Source organism: Sander vitreus, chromosome 15 (assembly GCF_031162955.1).
Source record: "Sander vitreus isolate 19-12246 chromosome 15, sanVit1, whole genome shotgun sequence".
NCBI classification, from domain to species: Eukaryota; Metazoa; Chordata; class Actinopteri; order Perciformes; family Percidae; genus Sander; species Sander vitreus.
Window position 1 is genome coordinate 16,322,805 of NC_135869.1, and position 21,131 is coordinate 16,343,935.

General features: G+C 43.5%; 1 protein-coding gene across 1 annotated transcript in view; it reads left to right on the plus strand.

Moving 5' to 3' along the window:
- The window catches only part of adgrl1a (adhesion G protein-coupled receptor L1a), a 51,439-nt gene extending 33,382 nt beyond the window's left edge, over positions 1-18,057 (plus strand). The window contains exons 8-25 of the mRNA XM_078269189.1: positions 846-1,139; positions 2,501-2,604; positions 3,488-3,673; positions 3,935-3,973; positions 5,777-5,957; positions 6,124-6,246; positions 7,146-7,354; positions 7,458-7,631; positions 8,213-8,422; positions 8,961-9,181; positions 9,484-9,550; positions 9,732-9,823; positions 9,957-10,125; positions 10,374-10,529; positions 11,609-11,705; positions 14,564-14,686; positions 16,243-16,260; positions 16,416-18,057. Coding sequence (XP_078125315.1) covers positions 846-1,139; positions 2,501-2,604; positions 3,488-3,673; positions 3,935-3,973; positions 5,777-5,957; positions 6,124-6,246; positions 7,146-7,354; positions 7,458-7,631; positions 8,213-8,422; positions 8,961-9,181; positions 9,484-9,550; positions 9,732-9,823; positions 9,957-10,125; positions 10,374-10,529; positions 11,609-11,705; positions 14,564-14,686; positions 16,243-16,260; positions 16,416-17,332 — 3,380 coding nt within the window. The 3' untranslated portion in view covers positions 17,333-18,057. The remainder of the gene's footprint in view (positions 1-845; positions 1,140-2,500; positions 2,605-3,487; positions 3,674-3,934; positions 3,974-5,776; positions 5,958-6,123; positions 6,247-7,145; positions 7,355-7,457; positions 7,632-8,212; positions 8,423-8,960; positions 9,182-9,483; positions 9,551-9,731; positions 9,824-9,956; positions 10,126-10,373; positions 10,530-11,608; positions 11,706-14,563; positions 14,687-16,242; positions 16,261-16,415) is intronic.
- Positions 18,058-21,131: the final 3,074 nt, after the last annotated feature.

A 21,131-nucleotide genomic window follows, 5' to 3' on the forward strand; every position in this document is an offset into this window, starting at 1 on the left:
CAGCCTTTTACAGTGTTTGGTAAATTATGCTTTTTGCTTGAGCAGGAAAACACTTCAAACAGAGAATGTGCAGAATGTGTTTATGACTGTTTGGGTGGTGGGATATGAAATCATTGCATTTTCATGCTGAGTCATAGTTACAGTATATAGCAGCTTCTCAGGTATGACTTCATATCAATTTCTCTGTGTCCTGGATAATGAAAACGTCATTCTGAAATGATAAGGGGGAGAATGAAATGAGAACACCACACTGCATTTTGGCAGTCCATCAATATGAGAGGGAGCTTTGGATGTATTGTATATCTGAGCCTCAAAAAGGCCTGTCTAAAGCTTGAATTAGGCCCAGAGAGAGTAGAGGCAGAGACACACGGGTAGCGCAACTCACAGTGTGAGCCTCTGCGTTTGATCAGTTAGGTTTTTGTAGTTCTGATGTGTTGCGTTTATCTTTACATTAAGTTTGGTTGTTAGTGATGGTGACTTCTCTGATACATTTGATCAATCATTTACTTCTCCCTGACTTGTGATGATGCATTCTCTCCATCTCCTCCCCTGCATCTCTCATCTCTCTGGAGAGCAGGCTTTGAGAGGCTCAAAAAAAGTCTTTGTCACCCCAATTATCGTCAGGCTAACTTTTGAACTCAACTTCTGAGAGACATCTTAAATTCACATGCATGTGTCCTTCACTCTCTTGATCTCTTTTATTGCTTTTGCTGTTGGCTTTTGCTGCTCTTTAACAAATCCCTTACATCCTTTTATAACTCTCTAAATGTCTCTCACTCACTCTGGGTCTCCTTTGTAGCCTCTAACTCTTCTGTTCTCTCTGTATTACTGTTGGGTTACCTCAGGCCCACTGACCACCACCCAAGTGACCACCACTCTTCCAGCCAGGCCCTTCACCTCCAGTGCCAGCCCCTCTACCGCCCGGCCTCTGGCCCCCACCTCACACCCAATCGGCTCCATCAACAAACACCCTGATCTTCGACCAATCACAGCCACTGTGCCTGTCACCCGCCGGTCACCCCTCCCTCCTCAAGGCTCAGAGCCCCATGTCTGTGAGGCCAAGCTGGTCCGTGGTGTCCAGTGGCCCTCCACTCAGAGAGGAGAAACAGTAGACCGCCCATGTCCCAAAGGATCTCTAGGTGAGGACTTCTGCATGTGCATTTTTTCCACTCCACGAAACAAACATGGGCGTTTCATGTTGAAGTGTACTCACACGGTTTGTCCTCCATGCATGTGGGTGTTTGTGCGTGCAATATATCTCTCAGCATGTGCCCAAGTGATCAGCATGTTTGTGCTCTCACACTTGTTTTTTTCCACTGTTGTCTTCTTCTGTCCCTGCGTTGGTCCCACCAGCAGGCACAGTCCCAGAGGACTGGCAGATGAAAGCCCGTCCTCCACAAATGAAAGGCTCATCTCCCACAGAAACAGAGCTGATTGAAAGTGGCAAATAATGAAATGAAAGGCTAGACAACACAGGCTACACCTCCCTTCATGCTGGTTTCTATACTTCGAAACATGCAGCAATCAAAAAGCTATCTTTAGTCACAGGAAAAAAAGACATCTCCCTCCCACTTCAACTGCTTTCGCTGTTTCTGTATGTTCTCTCTGTGAATGCCAGTAACATTAAATTAGCAGCTGGCTTAATTGCCGCGTCTTGGCAGAGCTCACAAACCCAATCTGTGGTCGATGGAGGAGAGTATAGAGAAAAACAGGAGAGAGGAGAAAAAAAATCTGTGTGAGATATAGAAGAAGGGGGTATGAAATGCAACACCACATCTGCTCTGATCCTTCTACAACTGTGAAGCATTGCTGCATTGTCTCTGTCATCTCTGCTCTTCCATTCTGCCTCTCTCTCTCTCTCTGTCTCTTTCTCTCTGTCTTGTCTTTGTGACTTGATGTTGGTTATTTGTGTTAGCAGCGGCATGTAGACCCTTTTCTGCTTTTATCCCTGTGTGGTGTCCTTTCTCTGAACCCAAGTAAGTAGTAAAATCTAGCTGGAAATGAGGGTTGGTGGAAGGTGCTTCCCATTAGGTGTTTTTATTTGACAGTGAGGTATCATACTTGATGTCTTTGGTGTGTGTGTGTGTGTGTGTGTGTGTGTGTGTGTGTCTGTGAACACAGTAAATGTTGCTGCATGTATTCCTTTAAACCGTTCTTTTTAGAGCATGAAAGCCTGTTCCGCCCATGCCGTCTTCTTCCTCTTCTTTCACTTTCTCGATGCCCTAGACTCCATTATTGAACCTTTTCCACTTCTGACCCATTTTTTACTCTACCTCCTCCCTCCTTCTACCCTCTCATCTTCAAACACTTTGAGTGTTACATTTTTAAAATTCATTTAATTCCATCTTTCTTAAAAATAAGATCACACTTCTTTGCTGAGCACACTTCTTGTGCTCATACCTGTCCTCCACACGTTCCCCTTTAATTGCAGACACCTAACGCTTATTATCTCTCCATTACTTCATCCTCCTCTGTTTTCTCTCCCTCTGCTTGTCTCCAGGCATAGCTTCGTTCCAGTGTTTGGTGGAGCAGGTCATGTGGAACCCACGGGGTCCAGACCTGAGTAACTGCACCTCCCCGTGGGTCAACCAGGTGGCCCAGAAGGTGAGACCTGGAGCCGTACCCCCTGGCCGTGGGTCTGTCCCTTTCCTCTGCCCCACTGCCCCATCCATCCTCCTTGTCCACCTCCACACAAACATTAACATATCTCCAAGGCTGGCCTGATTAAAATACAGACTTTTTTAACTGTCCCTTCATTACAAGGCATCTGCTCTTGACACTTAATTAACTATTTTTTTTTCCAGTAATATACTTTAATCACAGCTAGGTTAAATTATTTTAAAAAATCAGGCTTAGGGCCTCACACTTTATAAAGTACTCTGCCACTTTGATTTCTCCGTCATAGTCTCATATAATGCATTATACCTGTGCAATAGCTTAACATCATGGTATCTAGATTATGCACAAGGATTATAGTAACACAAACTGTGTTTCTATATACACTGTAGTAATTTGATCAATCACGATATGGGCAGAAATTCGATTTCAATCCATATAAATGTAAATTAAAAGTAAGCTGGTTACACGGCTACATTTCTGCAGGAGAAAAAAAAAGGGAAAGCAGAATCACAGTGAAAAGTAACATTGTTGGAAGAATCCATTATACCTTTTCCTTTTGGCAAAAATCTATTGCAATTGCAAAGTGGTTGCTAAGAGTGTGATTTGCAAGTAAAACAGCACTAGGGAGAACAAAAAGTTCACTATGTGTTCTACAAGGTCCATCTTTGTTTACAATGATGTGAGAGGGGATGATAATAAAGATCCTTTTTTTGAAGGGGGTCTGGGAGAATGTGATTGCCAGACAGAGAGTTTTTTGTTAGTATTGAGACTAACCCGCTTTGAATATGATGCAACTAATTAAACCAGTATCACCCTTATACCATCACTGTATGTAAACATGTATGCTTTTGTGTGTGTTCACGTGCAGATAAAGAGCGGCGAGAATGCTGCCAACATAGCTGGAGAGCTGGTGAACCACACACGGGGCCGGATCCAGGCTGGAGATGTCAGCTCGTCTGTGCGACTGATTGAGCAACTGCTGGACATACTGGATGCCCAGCTTCAGGCCCTGAGACCCGGAAACAAGGAGTCAGCTGCACGAAACTACAACAAGGTAGAATAAAGTGTAAACACACGCATAAGCACACACACACACACACACACACACACACACACACACACACACACACACACACACACACACACACACACAAACCGACACTCACACCTATATTTAATTCAGGCATTAGAAAAGGATGCTGAGGTTAATGTAACATAATTTCCCCCCCTAGTGCACATGCAAGGACGAGTGAGTTTTTAATTTACATGTTTTTGTTTAGCTGTTTAATTCCATGCTTTGTTTTCTTCCTTCCAGCTCCAGAAGCGAGAGCGGACCTGTCGGGCCTACATTCAGGTAACTTTTCCCTTTTCGCTGCCTGCTTTACATGCCTGTGGAGTAGGACTGCTCTGTGACTTAGAATAACTGGGGGAAGATAAATCCTTGAGTAGACTAGGTTTGTGGATGAGATTCCTTTGGCTCAGTGCTCTGTATTATGATTTATATTGCCTTTGGAATCATTACTCATAGGATATTTTTTTCAAAGAGCAGTGCAAGTAAGTTTTGGGATAACTCCTGGCAGACGTTGTGTGTTGGTATAGTATTTCGCAGAGCAGTGAAAGCTGATTTGTCTTTCAATTGCTCCTGGTGTACATATGTTTTTAAATATGGGTTCAGCTAATATGGAAGTCATCTGTCTTTGACATAATCTTAGCTTTGTTTGACTGTGATTGAGCCTAAGTGTATAATATTGGCCTTTGCCTCATTGTGTCTCACAATAAGGTACAATATCTGTGGCTCTGAGAAAATGTAATTTGTTGATAGCACTGTATGAAAGGCAACAGTTTGTGTTACGACACCCTTCTGCTCTTTTCCAATATTTGTGCAATATCTCTGGTTCTGAGAAAGCTGTAATCTAATATCATGAAAAAGCCTTGTGTATGCTTCTCTGTAATGATGAAATTCAGCGCTCTGCAGCACACAGTCTTTTGTGTCTCTTGACCTGTCTGCAGCATACTGTAATATGACACCACATCTTCTGATCGCTGTTGGTGCAAGATGAATTTAAAGGCTGCTGTGTAGTATGTAACTGACCATTGTACTATAAGCTCAGTACTATTCAGAGGATGAACCAAAAAACCTTTTTCTTTTGTAGTGGATAGATTGCAAGCTGATGCTAAATTCATTTTGTTAACAGTATTGCTCTTTATTCCACACAGCAGTCAATCCTTCATTTTGAGAGGCCTGAGCAAGAGAATTACATGATTCATCAAGCAGGCTACTCCAATAAATTGGATAGCTGATACAACCATCAAAATTGCCATTAAATGAATTGTAAGTGTGAAATAGAAAGGTAATATGTCAGACATAGCACAGTAATAAATGTAGTGCACGGGAGTGGTGAGTTTCTAAGAAATTATAGGTGAATCGTGGTGACGTTGTACTTTAAATTGGTCAAGTTATATGGTCTTACTTAACAATCAGTATGGTACAAAAAAGAGTAATTACCAAGGAATGGGTGATAAACAAATGAAGAACTAACTGATAATTACTGAATAGCTAATTAATAGCTAATAGCACTTCCTGAAAATGGCGAAGAGACTGTCTCCAGGGTGTCTAATGATTAGTTACTACCGTAGATATCTGGGAATCTGCATACTTATTTTTTTAATTAATTTTTCCCAATTTACTTCCCAAATTGTGTACTAAATGGCACAAAACTAAAAACTAATCATTACTACTATTAGGGACATGTGATTTTGTGTCCCCTTGTTTGCAGTAGAATATCATAGTGAATAGTTGCTTGGAATGCATCTTTACTTCATGATTATCTTACCATTACAAACATTTTTTGTGTCTCCTCAAGTAAAGTAGAGCAAAAATCCTAGTGAACTGAGAAAAAGCTACTAAAATTAAGTGGGAATGAGCTATTAGGCTCGAATGACGCGAGGAGGAGAAAGAATACTAAAAGATTTTAAAGATAAAAAAAACATTATTAATCAGAGCAAATACATTATCTTAAATATTCACATCTGTAACTATGTATGAACGTTTCTTGGTTAGTTCCTGATTTGTTTGTTACTCGTTCCTTGTCAGCTACTCAGGATTTTGTGTACCTTGTTGTAAAGTAATGAATGCTTTACCTCCTTTATGCGCCAGGCGGTAGTGCAGACAGTGGACAACTTGTTACGCCCCGAGGCCCTGGAGTCATGGCAGGACATGAACAGCACAGAGCAGGCCCACACTGCCACCATGCTACTGGACGTCCTGGAAAAGGGAGCTTTCCTGCTGGCCAACAACATGTATGGGAATCGCTTTTCTGACCGAGCGCCCAGCATTGGTAAGAAAACAGTATTGATGGTGTTCCTTATGGTGGATGTATGGATGAACCACAATTTGTGGAATTACACCTCCAGGTCGTGACTCTAATTTTCTCTTGGGTGTTTTTTGCATCTTTGACAGAGGTTTTCATAAAATGTTGTTGCGTGCTGTGTTTCCACCATCAGATCTCGAGGTGCATGTTCTAAACACAGAGATGGACCTGCAGGACTTGTCCTTTCCACAGAACTATGCCAGTGACAGCACCATCCAGCTTTCAGCTTCCACTATCAAACAGTACAGTCGTAACGGTCAGCAGCCCTTTCCCCACTCCATCCTCACCCCAAGGCCTGGAAAATTGTACTGTCCTATGCAGCCCACTCTTATGTTTCCATTTGGATTTTCATGCAAGCTTAAAACAATCTGCATGCAGTTGACTAAGTTATTGGTTCATAATAATAGGCTAATCAGATTAACAAAAGTGCTGAGACAATTTCTTTTCTTGATGGTTTCTTAACAGCAGTCTTAATAGAATAGCTGGGGAGGCGTGTAGATTACAATCGGCCCCAGTCTGACAGAGCAATCTCAGCACTCCCTCACTTCTCTCTTCCCCATTCCATTCTCTCGCTCCGTCTCTTCGCCATCTTATCCCCCTCTCTCATCTCTCTTGTTTCTAACCCCCCTACCCCCACTCCCTCGCCCCTCTGTCATCCCCCTCTCCATCGTTCCCCTCCTCCCTCCATGGCCCCTCATCCCACACCCTTTTCTGTTTTCTGTCTCCGCTCGGCTCTGCAGTGGGAACGAGATTAGAATGATTGAAACAAACGCACATGAAATATTCATATGGAATAATAAGAGATCTGTGAATGCTTGAGGGATGAATGTTCCATTGCCCTCCACATTAAATCTCGCTCTCTTCCACCAGTCAAAATGAAACGGTCCTTACCATCATTCTAACCTTCACTAACTCTCCCTCTCTGTCTCCCCCTTGCTCACACTGTCACTCACTACTCTCTATCTCCGTCACTCTCACTTCCATTACCATATTATTCCCTCATTTCTGTATTTTTTTCTTCCTTTATCGGTTTGTCTGCATCCCCCTTTTAATATAACTCCCTTTTTTCCCCGATTCCTTTTCTTTTCGCTCTTGTTCTCTCTCTTTCATTCCATTTCTCTTCATCTGTCTGTGTTTCTCTCCCTCAATGTGCAGGACAAGTCAAGGTGGTGTTCATTCTTTATAAAAACTTGGGATCCTTCTTGTCCACTGAGAACGCCACAGTGAAGATGGAAGTGGATGGGCCAAGCCACGATAAGAAGCGCCTGGCGGTCAACTCCCATGTAATTGCTGCTTCCATCAACAAAGAGTCCAGCAGAGTGTTCCTCATTGAGCCAGTGGTCTTCACACTCAAACATCTACAGGTAGCCTAATTCAGTCGCTATCATGTCGCTAATTTTCATTCTGACACATAGACTCTGTTCAACATTTGCCATCATCCCTCTCTTTGTTTTTCTTTTTCCACAGTTGGATGATTATTACTCTCCAAATTGCTCCTTCTGGAACTACTCAGAGCGTTCCATGACAGGCCAGTGGTCGTCGCAGGGCTGCAAGTTGTTGGACACCAATAACACACACACCACCTGCTCCTGCAGCCACCTCACCAACTTTGCCGTGCTCATGGCTCACCACGAGCCTGATGTAAGTTAGCAAGGGCGTGGCAGACATACGGTTACAATGGAAGCCAAGTAATTTATGCAGACGTTCATTCGTGCGAGCATTAGCGTTCGCTCGCTCTCAGTCACACACCCTCACACACATGCACACTAATGTACCCTCTCAAGGCTGACAAGCTCTTTGTTTTGAATTTTCTCTTTTCCGTCGTTCACTCCGACATTCAGGGAGGCACATGCTTACAAATTCATGTCCTGCTACTTCTAGCTGACATTCACATGAATTTGAATGTCATGTATTTTTTTCAGGACGTCTTGTCTCTTGTCTCAACACTTTAGCTCCTTGCATATATTTACAAATATTAAATAAAGCAATTTTGCTCTTTCTCTCCCCTCCCCCTTGTTCTGTCTATCTATCCCCCTTTTGTTTCTTCCTTCCACTGTTCTCCCATCTATCTCCCATTCCACTGTCTTGTCCTATATTTTCCACTTTCTATTTGTCTGGTTCTGCTGTGTATCTGTGTCCCTCTGCCCTCTGTTTTTATCCCAATCCCCTCCAAACTCTCAACTCCCCCCATCTTTGTTTACGTGAAACTACCCGGACCTCAGTACCAGGGGAGAATGCATGAACTGATCCTGTTTGTGATCACCTGGGTGGGGATTGTCATCTCCCTAGTATGTCTAGCCATCTGCATCTCCACTTTCTGCTTCCTGCGGGGCCTGCAGACTGACCGCAACACCATCCACAAGAACCTCTGCATCAACCTCTTCATCGCCGAGTTGCTCTTCCTCATAGGCATCGACAAGACAGAATACCATGTGAGTTTCAAGCCACATGTTAGCCTCATACCTGCCAAGGTTGTTGGGGTCACTCGCCCAATAGGGCTTTGCTTGTTTTCTTGGAAAGGAAACACTGCCTCTTTAAAAAAAAAAAAAGCACTGCACTACATCCCCTCCTTTAAAACTTATGAAAGTGAATCACTCAGTTTTTGTATTTTCCAACTTGAAAAAGACAGAGAGTTATAGCATAACAAGTGACAATTTTTTTTATTATATTAATAGTGACTGAAACTAAAATTGAGGCAGTGTCTCATTACGTTACTCTATAAAACATTTACTGCACTGATAATGAATAACCGCTCAATAGTATGCACAGAGCCAATCACCCAGGGGGCAGCTTTTAATTTTTCCTCTGTGATGTCCAAAACTACTTCCTGATAGTGACTTTGTTCTGTCCTCTCTGGTTTTTCAGTCAGTTATATGCCTCCATCTTAACTGTTTCTCCTCCTTCATTTTAATATTTTTATTGCTCCTCTTCTTCTCTCTCTCTACTCTTTGCTCTTGCTGCTATCCTCAGATTGCCTGTCCCATCTTTGCTGGCCTTCTGCATTTCTTCTTCTTGGCTGCCTTCTCCTGGATGTGTCTGGAGGGTGTGCAACTCTATCTCATGCTGGTGGAGGTCTTTGAGAGCGAGTACTCCCGCAAAAAGTACTACTATCTGTGCGGATACTGCTTCCCCGCACTGGTGGTGGGCATCTCTGCGGCTATAGACTACAGGAGCTATGGAACCAAGAAAGCGTACGTGTGAAGAGAGGTCTTTTGCACCTGCAGATTGAGAAGTAGGATTATGCTATTCCCCCAGCTGGAAATGTAATATGCAGTGCTGTGTGAACGGCTCTTGCACCTCCCCGTGGACTGGCTTTTCTGAACACACTTAGCCAAAGCCTGATGATTAGCCTTCATAAAATAATCCGCTGAGACAGGGAAATAGTGTGTGTATGTCTGCCTGTGTGTGTGCGTGCGTGCGTGTGTGTGTGTGTGTGTGTGTGTGTTGTGTGTGTGTTGTGTGTAACTCTCTCTTCTCCTTTGTGCCACTCCAGATGCTGGCTGCGAGTGGATAACTACTTCATCTGGAGCTTCATTGGACCCGTTTCATTTGTTATTATGGTATTAGCTTTACTGTCAGACAGTATTATTCCCCTCTGTATGTTGATATCACCCAGTCAAACTAAAAATATTCCACCGTGCTTGCTTTATGAGGCTATTAACAGTGCAAATTGAGTATTTTTGGTGCAGACTGTAAAATTCACTACACATTTATATGATTCTTCCTATCTTGTGTCCTTAGCTCAACCTCATTTTCCTCATGATCACTTTACACAAGATGATCCGCAATTCTTCAGCACTCAAACCTGACTCCAGCCGTCTGGATAACATTAAGTGAGTTCAAATTATTCAATGGGAGTCATACTTATTTATTTATCAAAAAACTGTCGGATGGACTCCAAATTGATTCAGTTTCTCTGTGCAGCAAGTCATTATTTGTTAACATTTCCTCGTCCACTTCCATCAGGTCATGGGCTCTGGGAGCCATTGCTCTGCTGTTCCTGCTGGGGATGACGTGGGCCTTTGGCCTCCTCTTTATTAATGAGAACACAGTAATCATGGCCTATCTCTTCACCACCTTCAACGCCTTCCAGGGCATGTTTATCTTCATCTTCCACTGTGCACTGCAGAAGAAGGTAACCAAATGAGACTTGGAAGACTGTATTATTGATGTAATTATGAATAAGCAGATGAAATGTTGTGGAGATGGATGGATGTGCATGTTTGATTAATATTCAGCATACATGTTCAGAGTGATTTAATTTTTGCCATGGCGTGTGTTAAAAGCCTTTGTTGCTCCACATTGAGTCCAGGCTATTGAAACTGTGTTTATGACTGGCTTTAAAAACCCGCCCGCTGTGCCCGTGGTGTTATTTCTTTACAGGTTCATAAGGAGTACAGTAAGTGTCTGCGTCACTCCTACTGCTGCAGCCGCACCTCCACCACCAGCTCCCACGGCTCCCTGAAGAACTCAGGCCTGCGTGCCAACAACCGCTACTACAGCGGCAGCCAAGCTCGCCATGCAGCGGCCCACCGACAGGTGCAGGCAGGACAGACCCTCACACATAAATAATAGCACACACAAAGCAGAACACACACGATGCAGGCATTGTTTTTCTTTGAACAAATGAAAATTAAATCTGCCTGTGCGGCAAGATGATTTTAGTGGAAATCAGCTTGTTTTGGTGGAATGAAACAAAATCAAATAACTCTCTCGATACTATCTGACTTTTGTTTTTTTAACCACTGTCGAAAAGGGTGTCAAAACAAAATGAATAGCTTTGGAAACAAGGGGAATTTCCTCACCCTTCTGGTATATGTTTTTCTCTTGTTCAAAAGGTCTGTCATGGGAGATTCTAGAGTACAAAATAAGTGCACATGCAGAGGTTTGATTGCTGATCAATACCAGTGACTCACCGATTACTTTGCGAAGCACTCAAATTTACTTACTTAACTTTCTTTCACGTTGAACACCTGATTTGCCAATGACAAAAACATGTGCAGCAAGTGAAACACCGGTATTACAATACATTTTGTTCTCACTGATATATATGCATATATGACGTGTTCATTAGATGTTTCTGTCGCAGAGCTGGTCTAATCAGCCAGCAGGCTGGCCTCTGTTGTGAAGTTTTTACTTTAATATTCCTATGAATTACTGGCAGCTCTGTGCTTACCAGACTAGATGACTTGTTAATAAAGACATCCTTTGAAGTCCATGTACTATATATAGACACAGGCACCATACAAGACATCGGGAAATACTGTGCATGCTGGCATATGTGCGATGGCAGACACATACTGTACACACACATTGACTTTTACCCCTCACAATCAACAAACAAGCTTGTAATAACAATTGTATCAGCTACTGCAATCATGTCTTACACATCTCACATTTATTAGCCCCCCTCATGATAACATGACATAGCTGTGTGCCTCTTTACCCAACGCTCAATCTCTTTGTTTGCCATGTTTGCCTATTGTTCTTAGCGGATTAGAGCGAGCCCCACAGTTTTGATTACAGCAGCCCCACTGAGTTGCAAAGTCTACCCATCGTGTTTCTATATTTAACTTGTCTGTTTGCTGCCACTCACTGAGCTCTGCTCCTTCTTCCAGAGTCGGATCCGCAGGATGTGGAATGACACGGTTCGAAAGCAGACAGAATCTTCTTTCATGGCGGGAGATATCAATAGCACCCCGACACTCAACCGCGGTGAGGCCTCTCTCTATCACTGCTCTGCTTCCCCTCCATTAAGTTATGTACACTTGAATTCACACAAACACATAGATTCTAGCACACTCATATAGACTCACACAATTGAACATAAAGAAATAAAGCATGTAGTTGGAGTGGACAGAGCCAAGGCAAATCACTGTTATTAAATGTGCACCTGTGACAGTATACAAGATGATGAAATGTACAGTATGTTCCCATGCCTAGTGTATTACAGATAACTAATGGTTCAGATCGCCTTGCAGCCAGTATGCCAGCCAGCAAATACCAGTAAGCAGCAGTAATAGCTTAAATTAAATAACATACAATTTAAGGCTGGTTGGTGGGTTTCACTTTGTAGATCGATTGATAGATAGATAGATAGATACTTTATTCATCCCAAGGGAAATTTTTGTAATGCTGTAGCAGCCACTGGTCAGTGAAAGCACTTATATATGGAGCTCAAACACTGTGTTATGTAAATATGTGTGTGGGTGGGTCACAATAAATTCCTGTTACTGTAATTAAGCAGATATACGTGTATTTCTAATTTATGAATAAATAAAGTCAGTAATACCTATTTAACTTAAATAAAGAGCTACAGTAGTGCAGACCACATCATAAATCACATCTATCATAGAGTATAATTCTTATTCGACTATTTATAACCACCAGAAATGGTTTGCAGCTAGTTCATCATCGAAGACGAGTCATCTGTCTTTGCTTTTTTTGGTCATTTTATTTTGTGAGTTCCAGTTTTTCTGTTAAATAAAACAAGTAATTTGAACAAGGATCAAATAATCAAATAATCAATATCACAGTATATTGTGTCATTACCAAACCAGACATATTTTCTGTTTCTCCTACTAATATAGTTTTGATTCCTGCTTTGTGAAAATATGTTTTCTTATTTTCTTCCACATACATTAGAAAAGAAGTATTGATATCATAGAATTGCATGTGTCGTAATACCACCATACAGTAATAAACCTAATATTGTAATAGCTGTGAGTTGGCCTTCCCATTGCCAGCCCATTTGAACTCTGTCTTCTCAGCCTTTTTATGGTTACATCATGGGATCGATTGCATCCATATCTCAGTGACACATGCTATCCCCACTGACCTCCCCACAGCACATGAAAAGCGCACTAGCAATTATTTAAGAATTAAAAAATCTGTATGGAGTCACTGATTGTCTCAGCCTCAGCAACTGGTGGCGTCACCGCTGCCGCCATCAGTAACACAGAGACGATCAAGGTTGGCTCAGGTTCCGGATTGGAAGGGGGGTGGGGTGTTGATGATGACAACAGAGGCAGTTGCTAAATCAGCCGTCACTCTCTATGCTAATTTCATCCATTTTGTTTTTAATGAACTGATTACCGTGTGAGCGAACAGGGGGTAATTATTCTAATTGAGGAGAGTGACAGGAGCAAGGCAGGGGGTGAGGAAGAGGGTGCTACGAGTGAGCTGCATGGATGAGAGTGTGTGTATTTGAGTGTGTGTGAGTGGTCGGGCAGGTCGGTCGGTCGGTTTCTGGGTCTTTTTCGTCACGACAGAGCAATCACCATGGCTGTTGGAGAAACACAATGTGGATCATTTCATGTTTTGCTGTCAAACACAAACAACTGTGCTGTGAAGCCTTTATTTTCTGTGCTTCTGAGAAAAGTTTGTCAGTTGGCAGAAAGTGAAAGACGAAGGGCAGCGCAGGAGGGAGGGAGAGAAAAAAGCGTGCGAGAGAGAGAGAGAGAGAGAGAGAGAGAGGCGCTATCATGGAGGAGTAATTAAAGAGGCCAAATCTGGCAGAGATGCGTTGTTCATCACTGGCATTTAAAATCTCTTTGATTTCTCCACTTCACTTCTTCACCATAATCTCTTCCTGACCATAGTAATGTGTCCAAAAGACACACTCACAAACACACACAAACTCCCATGATTCCCCTTGACCTACTTTCTCTCCCCACTTAAAGCTAGTTCATTTAATTGTCTACGGGATATTCCTGTGAGGTACACAAAGACAGCTAATCCCAACTAATTTGGTGTTTGTAAAAGATTCTGGCACAAGGAACTGAGAAAATGTGGTTGAGTCAAGACACAGCAGAACGAGCCAGAGAATACAGGGAGAGGGGTTTGTGTGGCATGCCAGAAAGATGGACAGGGGAAGTGTAAGAGGAGGGAGAATGACAAATAAATAGCTGTGTGTGAGTGCACATTTTATTTTTCGAGAATTCCCTGCTCCCTTGCTGTGTGATGAACGGTAGGCGTGAGACCTGAAGGTTGCACTTTGCCTTGGACTACTCTCCGTCATGCTGTCCTATTTTTAATTTCATGGCATTTCTGTTTGAGTTGCCTCAGGCTGGAGCCATACATGGGCATTATACAACATTCTGTGTGCAATTTCTTTGAATTATATTAGTCTTGTAGTGGCATTCACAATGCACTGGGAAATTAACTGTGTTTCAATGGCTGTACCCCTAGACTACATAATGACATGCATTACTGTTCTACCCTATCTGACTACATTGTCAGGAGCAAAAAGAAAAATATTAATAATGGCAATGCTCCAAACTGTACCTTTCCCCTGCAATTGTATTTTTACTCAAAGGTTACAATCAGCAGTCATAAACATTGAGGAGAAGACTGTGAAATGCATTACTCTATAAAGCACCAGCGTAACAAAAAAATAACCCCATCTGAATAAACAGTAAATATTTTTATGATTCCTGATGTTATTACTGTGTCTGGAAACGTGAATTTCAGAGTGTTACACCTATTGTGTGCAGTGTTTCTGCTTGTGATTGCTCTGCATACATTTGAAGCAAAGATAAGAGCCTATTTATGATTCTGTTTATTTTTTGCAGCGACCATGGGCAACCACCTTTTGACAAACCCAGTGTTACAGACTCGCACTGGTACCTCTCCTTACAACACTCTGCTGGCTGAGAGCTTCACCCCACCATCACCTGGCGTCTTCAACTCCACCGGTTAGCTCCTCATAAACACTCCAGTCTGTGTGTGCAGTCTTGTCAGCATGGTGTGTGTATATGCAGTATGCGCTCAGCTTGCTGTCCTTCTGTCCGTTACTCACTGTCAGTAGTTTGACGTGGCATCCGCAAACTCACTACTGTATATGTGATTGCTTGCGTGTGTGTGTGTGTGTGTGTGTGTGTGTGTGTGTGTGTGTGTGTGTGTGTGTGTGTGTGTGTGTGTGTGTGTGTGTGCGTGCGTGCGTGCGTGCGTGTGTGAGCCTGTCTGTGTGTGAGCCTGTCTGTGTGTTGTTTTTTCAGACCTTGTAGCTGTCAGACGGATTCACTAGGCTGAGCAGAACAGAGCCAAACAGTGCCTACTGCCTAACCAGCCATCTGGTCAGATCTTAAATCTTCATAAGAACAGCCACAAATTGATTTCGAAGTTTAGCTACAGCTGTGACTTCCAGAAATCTTGAGGACAGTTTTCCATTCCCAGGCAGAAAATGTAGTCAGCTTAAATCATGACGGCCGTAGAAAGGGATCAGACAGCTCGGTGTCCAGGGACAATTCATCTTGGTGTAGGTTGGTCCGGTGTGAGTGCCAGTGTGTGTTTGCTTCTATCTCAGAGTCTCTATAAACAGCCCGACGGCTGTTTTATCGCATTGCTGCATTCCCACACCCCTTTTTGAATGCATATAACTGCTGAATTAGACATGTTCTGGTAAATGCTCCACTACACTACCTATATTCACTTGGTAAGGGAGAACTATGACTGCGTGTGGCTTGTTGAGTGTGCACCGGCAGAGTATCAGGCCCAGTGTCTGAGGACTGAAATTTAAGGCGGCGTTACTGTTAAATATTTTAAAGCCTCTCCGCACAATACGTCAAGCCTGATGGCCACAGGCCTGGCAGCCAAGACATTTTTAGAAGAGAGTGGGAGAGGAAGCAGGGAGAGCACTTCATTAGAATGTCTAATTACCCACACCGCCACCAAAGAACGTTGATTAAAGTCATACTACGCATTGAAATTTAAAAAAAATGAACCCACTTCTTACTTTTTGAGCGTCTGTGGCTTTTGCTTTGCTGTGTGATGGTTATTTGGGAGTAAAGGCACAAGATCTGTGGTGTGTTGAAGGAAAGTCGTAAACATCGTAAACATCACTGCTACTGTACAAGGTTTTGTATGACGTATGTATGTATGTATGTATGTATCCAGGTATCACTGACAGCTGTAAATCAATATCCAGAGTTTTTTCTGTGGCTTAGATGTAAATGTTGGAGGGATATGGTGTCAAACTAACAGGAGCAAGTCTGCATAAATCAGAGTTAATGTGACTGTGCATGTCTTTGTGCGTGTGCTAAGAGTTGGAGGGTTTGAGGTTGAGCAAGAGAGAGACAGAGAGAAAAGAAAAGTTGCTGATGGACAAGGATATTTTTTATTCCGTGAATGGTTCCCTTTTGAAATGTCTTAAAAACTCATACATCAAGTTAATGTTGCACCATTAAAGAGCATTTACTGACGAGTGTCTTTCATTTTATTCACTCCACATAACTTTCTCTGGGACGCACAGGAACCTTCCGTGACCCAAGTAAGTGTAATTCACCTCAGTTCACATCATTTTACCATCAGATATTTATTTATTTTTGATTTATTTTTCTCTTACTGACACTTGAATTTGACTGTATGATAATAATGCCAAAACCCTCCGTCTTCCGTCTCTCTTTTATTTGTGTTTGGGTCCAGAGAGCACGTTATCAAAGGCCCGCGACCCCTGTGGGATGGAAACCCTGCCCTTGAATGGTAACTTCAACAACAGCTACTCCCTGCGCACTGGCCCAGGAGGTGTAGGCGGGGGCAGCTGTGACTTCCTTGGTGGTGGGGGTAAAGACAGTCCCCCGCCCCTCCTCAATCCCCGTGGCTCAGAGGCACTGGTAGGCGGAGGCATCCGACGAAACCTCTCTGATGCTGCGGCCTTCGAGAAAATGATCATCTCTGAGCTTGTGCACAACAACCTAAGAGGTGGTGTTGGAGGAGGAAGTGGAGGAGGTGACGTAGCAGACAGGGTGTGCGGCAGCCTGGCCAGGGGACGTCCTCAAGGTGGAGTTAGTCGGGGGACATCGGGTGCCGGGCCAGAGCCATGTATGAGCATGGATGAAGACGAAGACTTTCTGAGAGAGGGGCGGCAGCACACCCCGCAGGATGTGGAGCTGCTTTATAAAGCTCTGGAGGAGCCCCTGCTGTTGCAGCGAGCCCAGTCGGTCCTCTACCAAAGCGATCCAGAGGAGTCAGAGAGCTACACGGCCGACCTCACCGAGAGCCTGGGCAACAGTGGCCACAGTGGCCAGAGTGCTGGTGGGCAGGCAGGCAACAGAGCACCAGACTCCCCTGCCCGTGACTCCCTGTACACCAGCATCACCAACCTGCGAGACTCACCCTACCCTGACAGCAGTCCTGAGCCCCTGGAGGTGGTCCCCCGTACAGCCCAGCCCCCTGAGGAGCTGTACTACAGCTCCGGGAGGCCCGCCCTGGGCTCTCGTGGGGCCCCCATGCAGACCTTCTACCAGGCCCCACCCAGGAGACCGAGTGGGGAAGGACACCAGGCTCAGGAGCCTGTCCATAATGAGGGAGACGGACAGATGCAGCTGGTCACCAGCCTGTGACTGGAGCCTGAAGGAGGAAGTTGGGGACTAATATGATGGCCAAAGCTGCCTCCTTGCCCGCCTCGTTCTCGCGTCTCTCCACTTTCTGCTTGTTTGGTTGCCTTTCTTTCTCTTGACTTTTATTTAACTACTGTAACAGATGAGCAAACAGAGTGACCTTCAGGTGGAGTCGTGCCTGACTCTGCAGAATCAGCCTTTCTCTCTAACCCTCCCCCGTCTTATGGAGATGAGTGATAGGTGTTTTTTTCCGCAGAGCATTCATCGGCTCCCTGCAAACCCCAGTCCTCCCCATTTCCTTTGGTACCCTAAGGCCAAGTCCAGCACTCTGAATGTACCGATCCACCCTTCAGATCCTACCCTTCAGATATTTCAAAACTTTAAAACTTTGTTAAAGTTTTTTTATGTAATTTGTCTTCAGACCTGCCTCCGGAGATGGGAATATCATTTTATATTTTATCTTATTTCCCTTTCGTACCATATATAGGTATTTTTTGAGTCATCATGTGATTGGAGTAGTTAGCTGTGGAGACAGGGAATATAGTTCACTATTATAACCTAAAAAATGTCTCACAGAATGCTCTTCATTGTTGCCAAAAATATCTTTTATTGAGCCAGAACAGAAACTAGAACATTCTCTCACACACACACACACACACACACACACACACACACACACACACACACACACACACACACACACACACACACACACACACACACACTCACTCATCCAGAAGTGCTCATTACTGAACATCAAGAGTGAAAACAGTACTCCATCTAAGTAAAAGGGAACAAGAGCTTTTGTTCCAAGCAGGCAGTGGGAGCTGATTCAGAGTAGTTGCCTTCATTTTCACTTGCTGTGAATCGATGACTATGTACAGAAGTGGAGTAGAGGCAGAGACGATGACTGACGAGGTGCTGCACCACCCCTCCAGAGCAGGAGAACCTGCATCCATAAGACTGGCCAATCCTCTCAACTATTCTCTCTGGTTGTTTGCTTTAGGAATTTGAAAAGTTAAATGACTGCCTTGCTATTGTTTTGAAAGGAGTATTCAATTTGTTGACTTTGGGTCTGCATCCTCTGGGGGCTGCAGGAGCGGACTGGTGTCGCCCCCTGCCCCTGTACTTTGCTGTTAGAGCCTAGCCAGTTGAAGTGGACTTGTTTCCCGTGTGTGGTTGTGATAAAAAAGACTGTAAACGCCGCAAACGCACTGGTCAGCCAATTGGTATAAGTGTGTACATAGGAACCACACATGAATCTACTTTATTCATACTATGTAAATAGAGACACCAGATGATCAAAAGCAACAAAAAGTAACAAATACTATGAAACATGACTTCTTGTACTGCAACAAACCAACAAAAGAAAAAAATAAAATGTTTTGGAGTTTGTGAACTGAATGATAAACTCTATCTCTCTCCCCCATGGCTTGATCCCTCGCTCTCGCTCTTCTGTGCCATCCAGTGAAAAATCCTTAGTAATCCAATGGAGAGAGAAAGGCAGAGAGAGAGACAGATTTTAATGTGTAGTAGATTTCATTTATCCAAATGGAAAACGGAACAAAAAAAATCCCAGCACAATTTTTATGTAATATAATCCGTTACATGTTGTTAATGTTTGACCTTTGACATTCCCAGAGTGGAATTGCCAAAGGCAGCGGGGCGGGCGGGAGGCAAGCGAGATAGATGTCGTCAAATGTCATACTGTGCCTCACAGGCACGATAAAGCATTGTGGCTGAACAACAGCATCCATAAAGTGATTTGGTTTGCTCTTGTATTATTTGGAAGATATAACCAGATTACATACTTTTAACAACATGGGTTTTAGCATGTATGATGATATTTGTTTTACTATTAACTAAGAGAATATTGTATTTTGCTGTTTCTTAAAAGGTAGTTTCAGCATTACTCCAGAGCCTAATGTGACAATTCATTAATTTCCTGTGTGCATGTGTTTGTGTGCATGTGTGTAAGTATGATGTTGACTGGCTGGTTGTGTGTGTTCTCTGTCAAGTGTGTAAGTGTGTAAGTGTGTGTGTGTGTGTGTGTGTGTGTGTGTGTGTGTGTGTGTGTGTGTGTGCCGTGTACCAGACTTTTTTGTGCGCACACATTTGAAAGGCTATTTCTTTTCTTCTTGAATGCACAGCTGACAAGAGAGATACTCATCTCAGAGAGCTGCCATTACTTCTCCGCCTCAAGTGGAAGTTGCTCTTGCCGTGGTGTTCAGGTACAAGGAGGACAGGAAAATTCAGACCGCCTGGGGAGAGGCGAGATAACCATATATACTACAAAAATGACATACAGGGTTGACTGTTTGGGAGGAACATGTTTCCAATATGCCACCTTATGCAAGCGATACATTTGAGAAATTAGCTGTCAAGAGAGAGCTGGTCATGAGGCTCCTTTCATCCAGCTGAAATCTGTCTGACCTTTAAAAAAAAACCTGAGAGTTTGCCTTCTTCTACGCCGTATTTATAGGTATTTGTTATGGTTTATCAGTTTTTATGTATGTTTTTGGAATATTTATTCACATTGATTTATTCATGTCATTGTTATTTTATATTTTTTATTTTTTTGACTGTCTCCCTCGTAAACCTGCGCCAAGCGAACGAGTGCAATATGTGGACAGAACGTGAGCAGAAAATAGATCCACTGCAGTGTGACATTTGGCTATAGAGCCTGACTGTCCCACTTCTAAGAGAACCCAATGGACAGCTTTTAGCTGTGGCTTCTGGAGCTGAAAGAGAGAGAGGGTTAAAGACAGATAACGGAGAGGGATTACAAGGATTTGGCACCATTCTTGTTATTCAAATCACTGGTGTAAGTAACATTGTATGGGCCGCAGAGCGCGATGAGGCTCAGAAAGAAGGCACTAGTATCATCACTTGAGCCATAGGGGGAACACGTGCAATATTGCTTTGATGGTACATGATTTGGATTTGCAGCTGAACCTGGGAGCTGTCTGTGTTTACAAATGAAAAGACAATATGCACATGTATTCTGCTCTGCTGCGGTGCTGGACAATGTGAAGCACGGATCTCACGGCTCGGTGGCGGGGCACCGTACTGAGGCCGCGCTCACTGGTCAACTGGACAACTGAATGTATTTTAACAAGCATGTCTGAAGATAAAACAGTTCACTCCAGGGTGGACGTGTTAATGGGAAACACAAGGCGGCCATCATCATCTTTATCCCCCATCACTCTCATCACCATCATCATTAACTCCATCCCTCACTCATTGTATTTGACATAATGTGCTGATGCTGATCTCTACTGCTCAGCTGGGACCCGCCCCAGGGGAGAAACACTGTTTAAATAGGCACTCCCCGTGAGAGGAGGAATGTGCGTCACCTTGGGCCTGCTTCTCTCTTTTCCAGCACCTCCTACCTCCTTTTCTTTTCCTCCCTTTCCCCCCATCTCATCCACATTTTAATATCAATCTCAATGGACGTCATTAGTGCAGCACTTTTTTGAGAGTGTTAATTTGTTTTGTCAAAAGCTTTGTTTATCCCAGATTAATATCTCAATAAACAGAGGAGTGCTGTACTGTTGTAAATGATAATGATTATACAGTAGAAAACCCACAGCCCATGCTGTTGGACAGAGGCTCACACATAGGAGTTTCTCCACCATTCAGAGCCCTCCAAACCTGTGATTACTGTAATAACACAGTGGGTACTAATTTACAACTCGCCCTCGCTCTCTTCTACTCTCTTTTTCTGTCTCTGTTGGCAAATGCTTAACAAAATTCCCGTTTTTATACTAGCAAGCCTGGCATGCATGTGCTCCAGTGGATA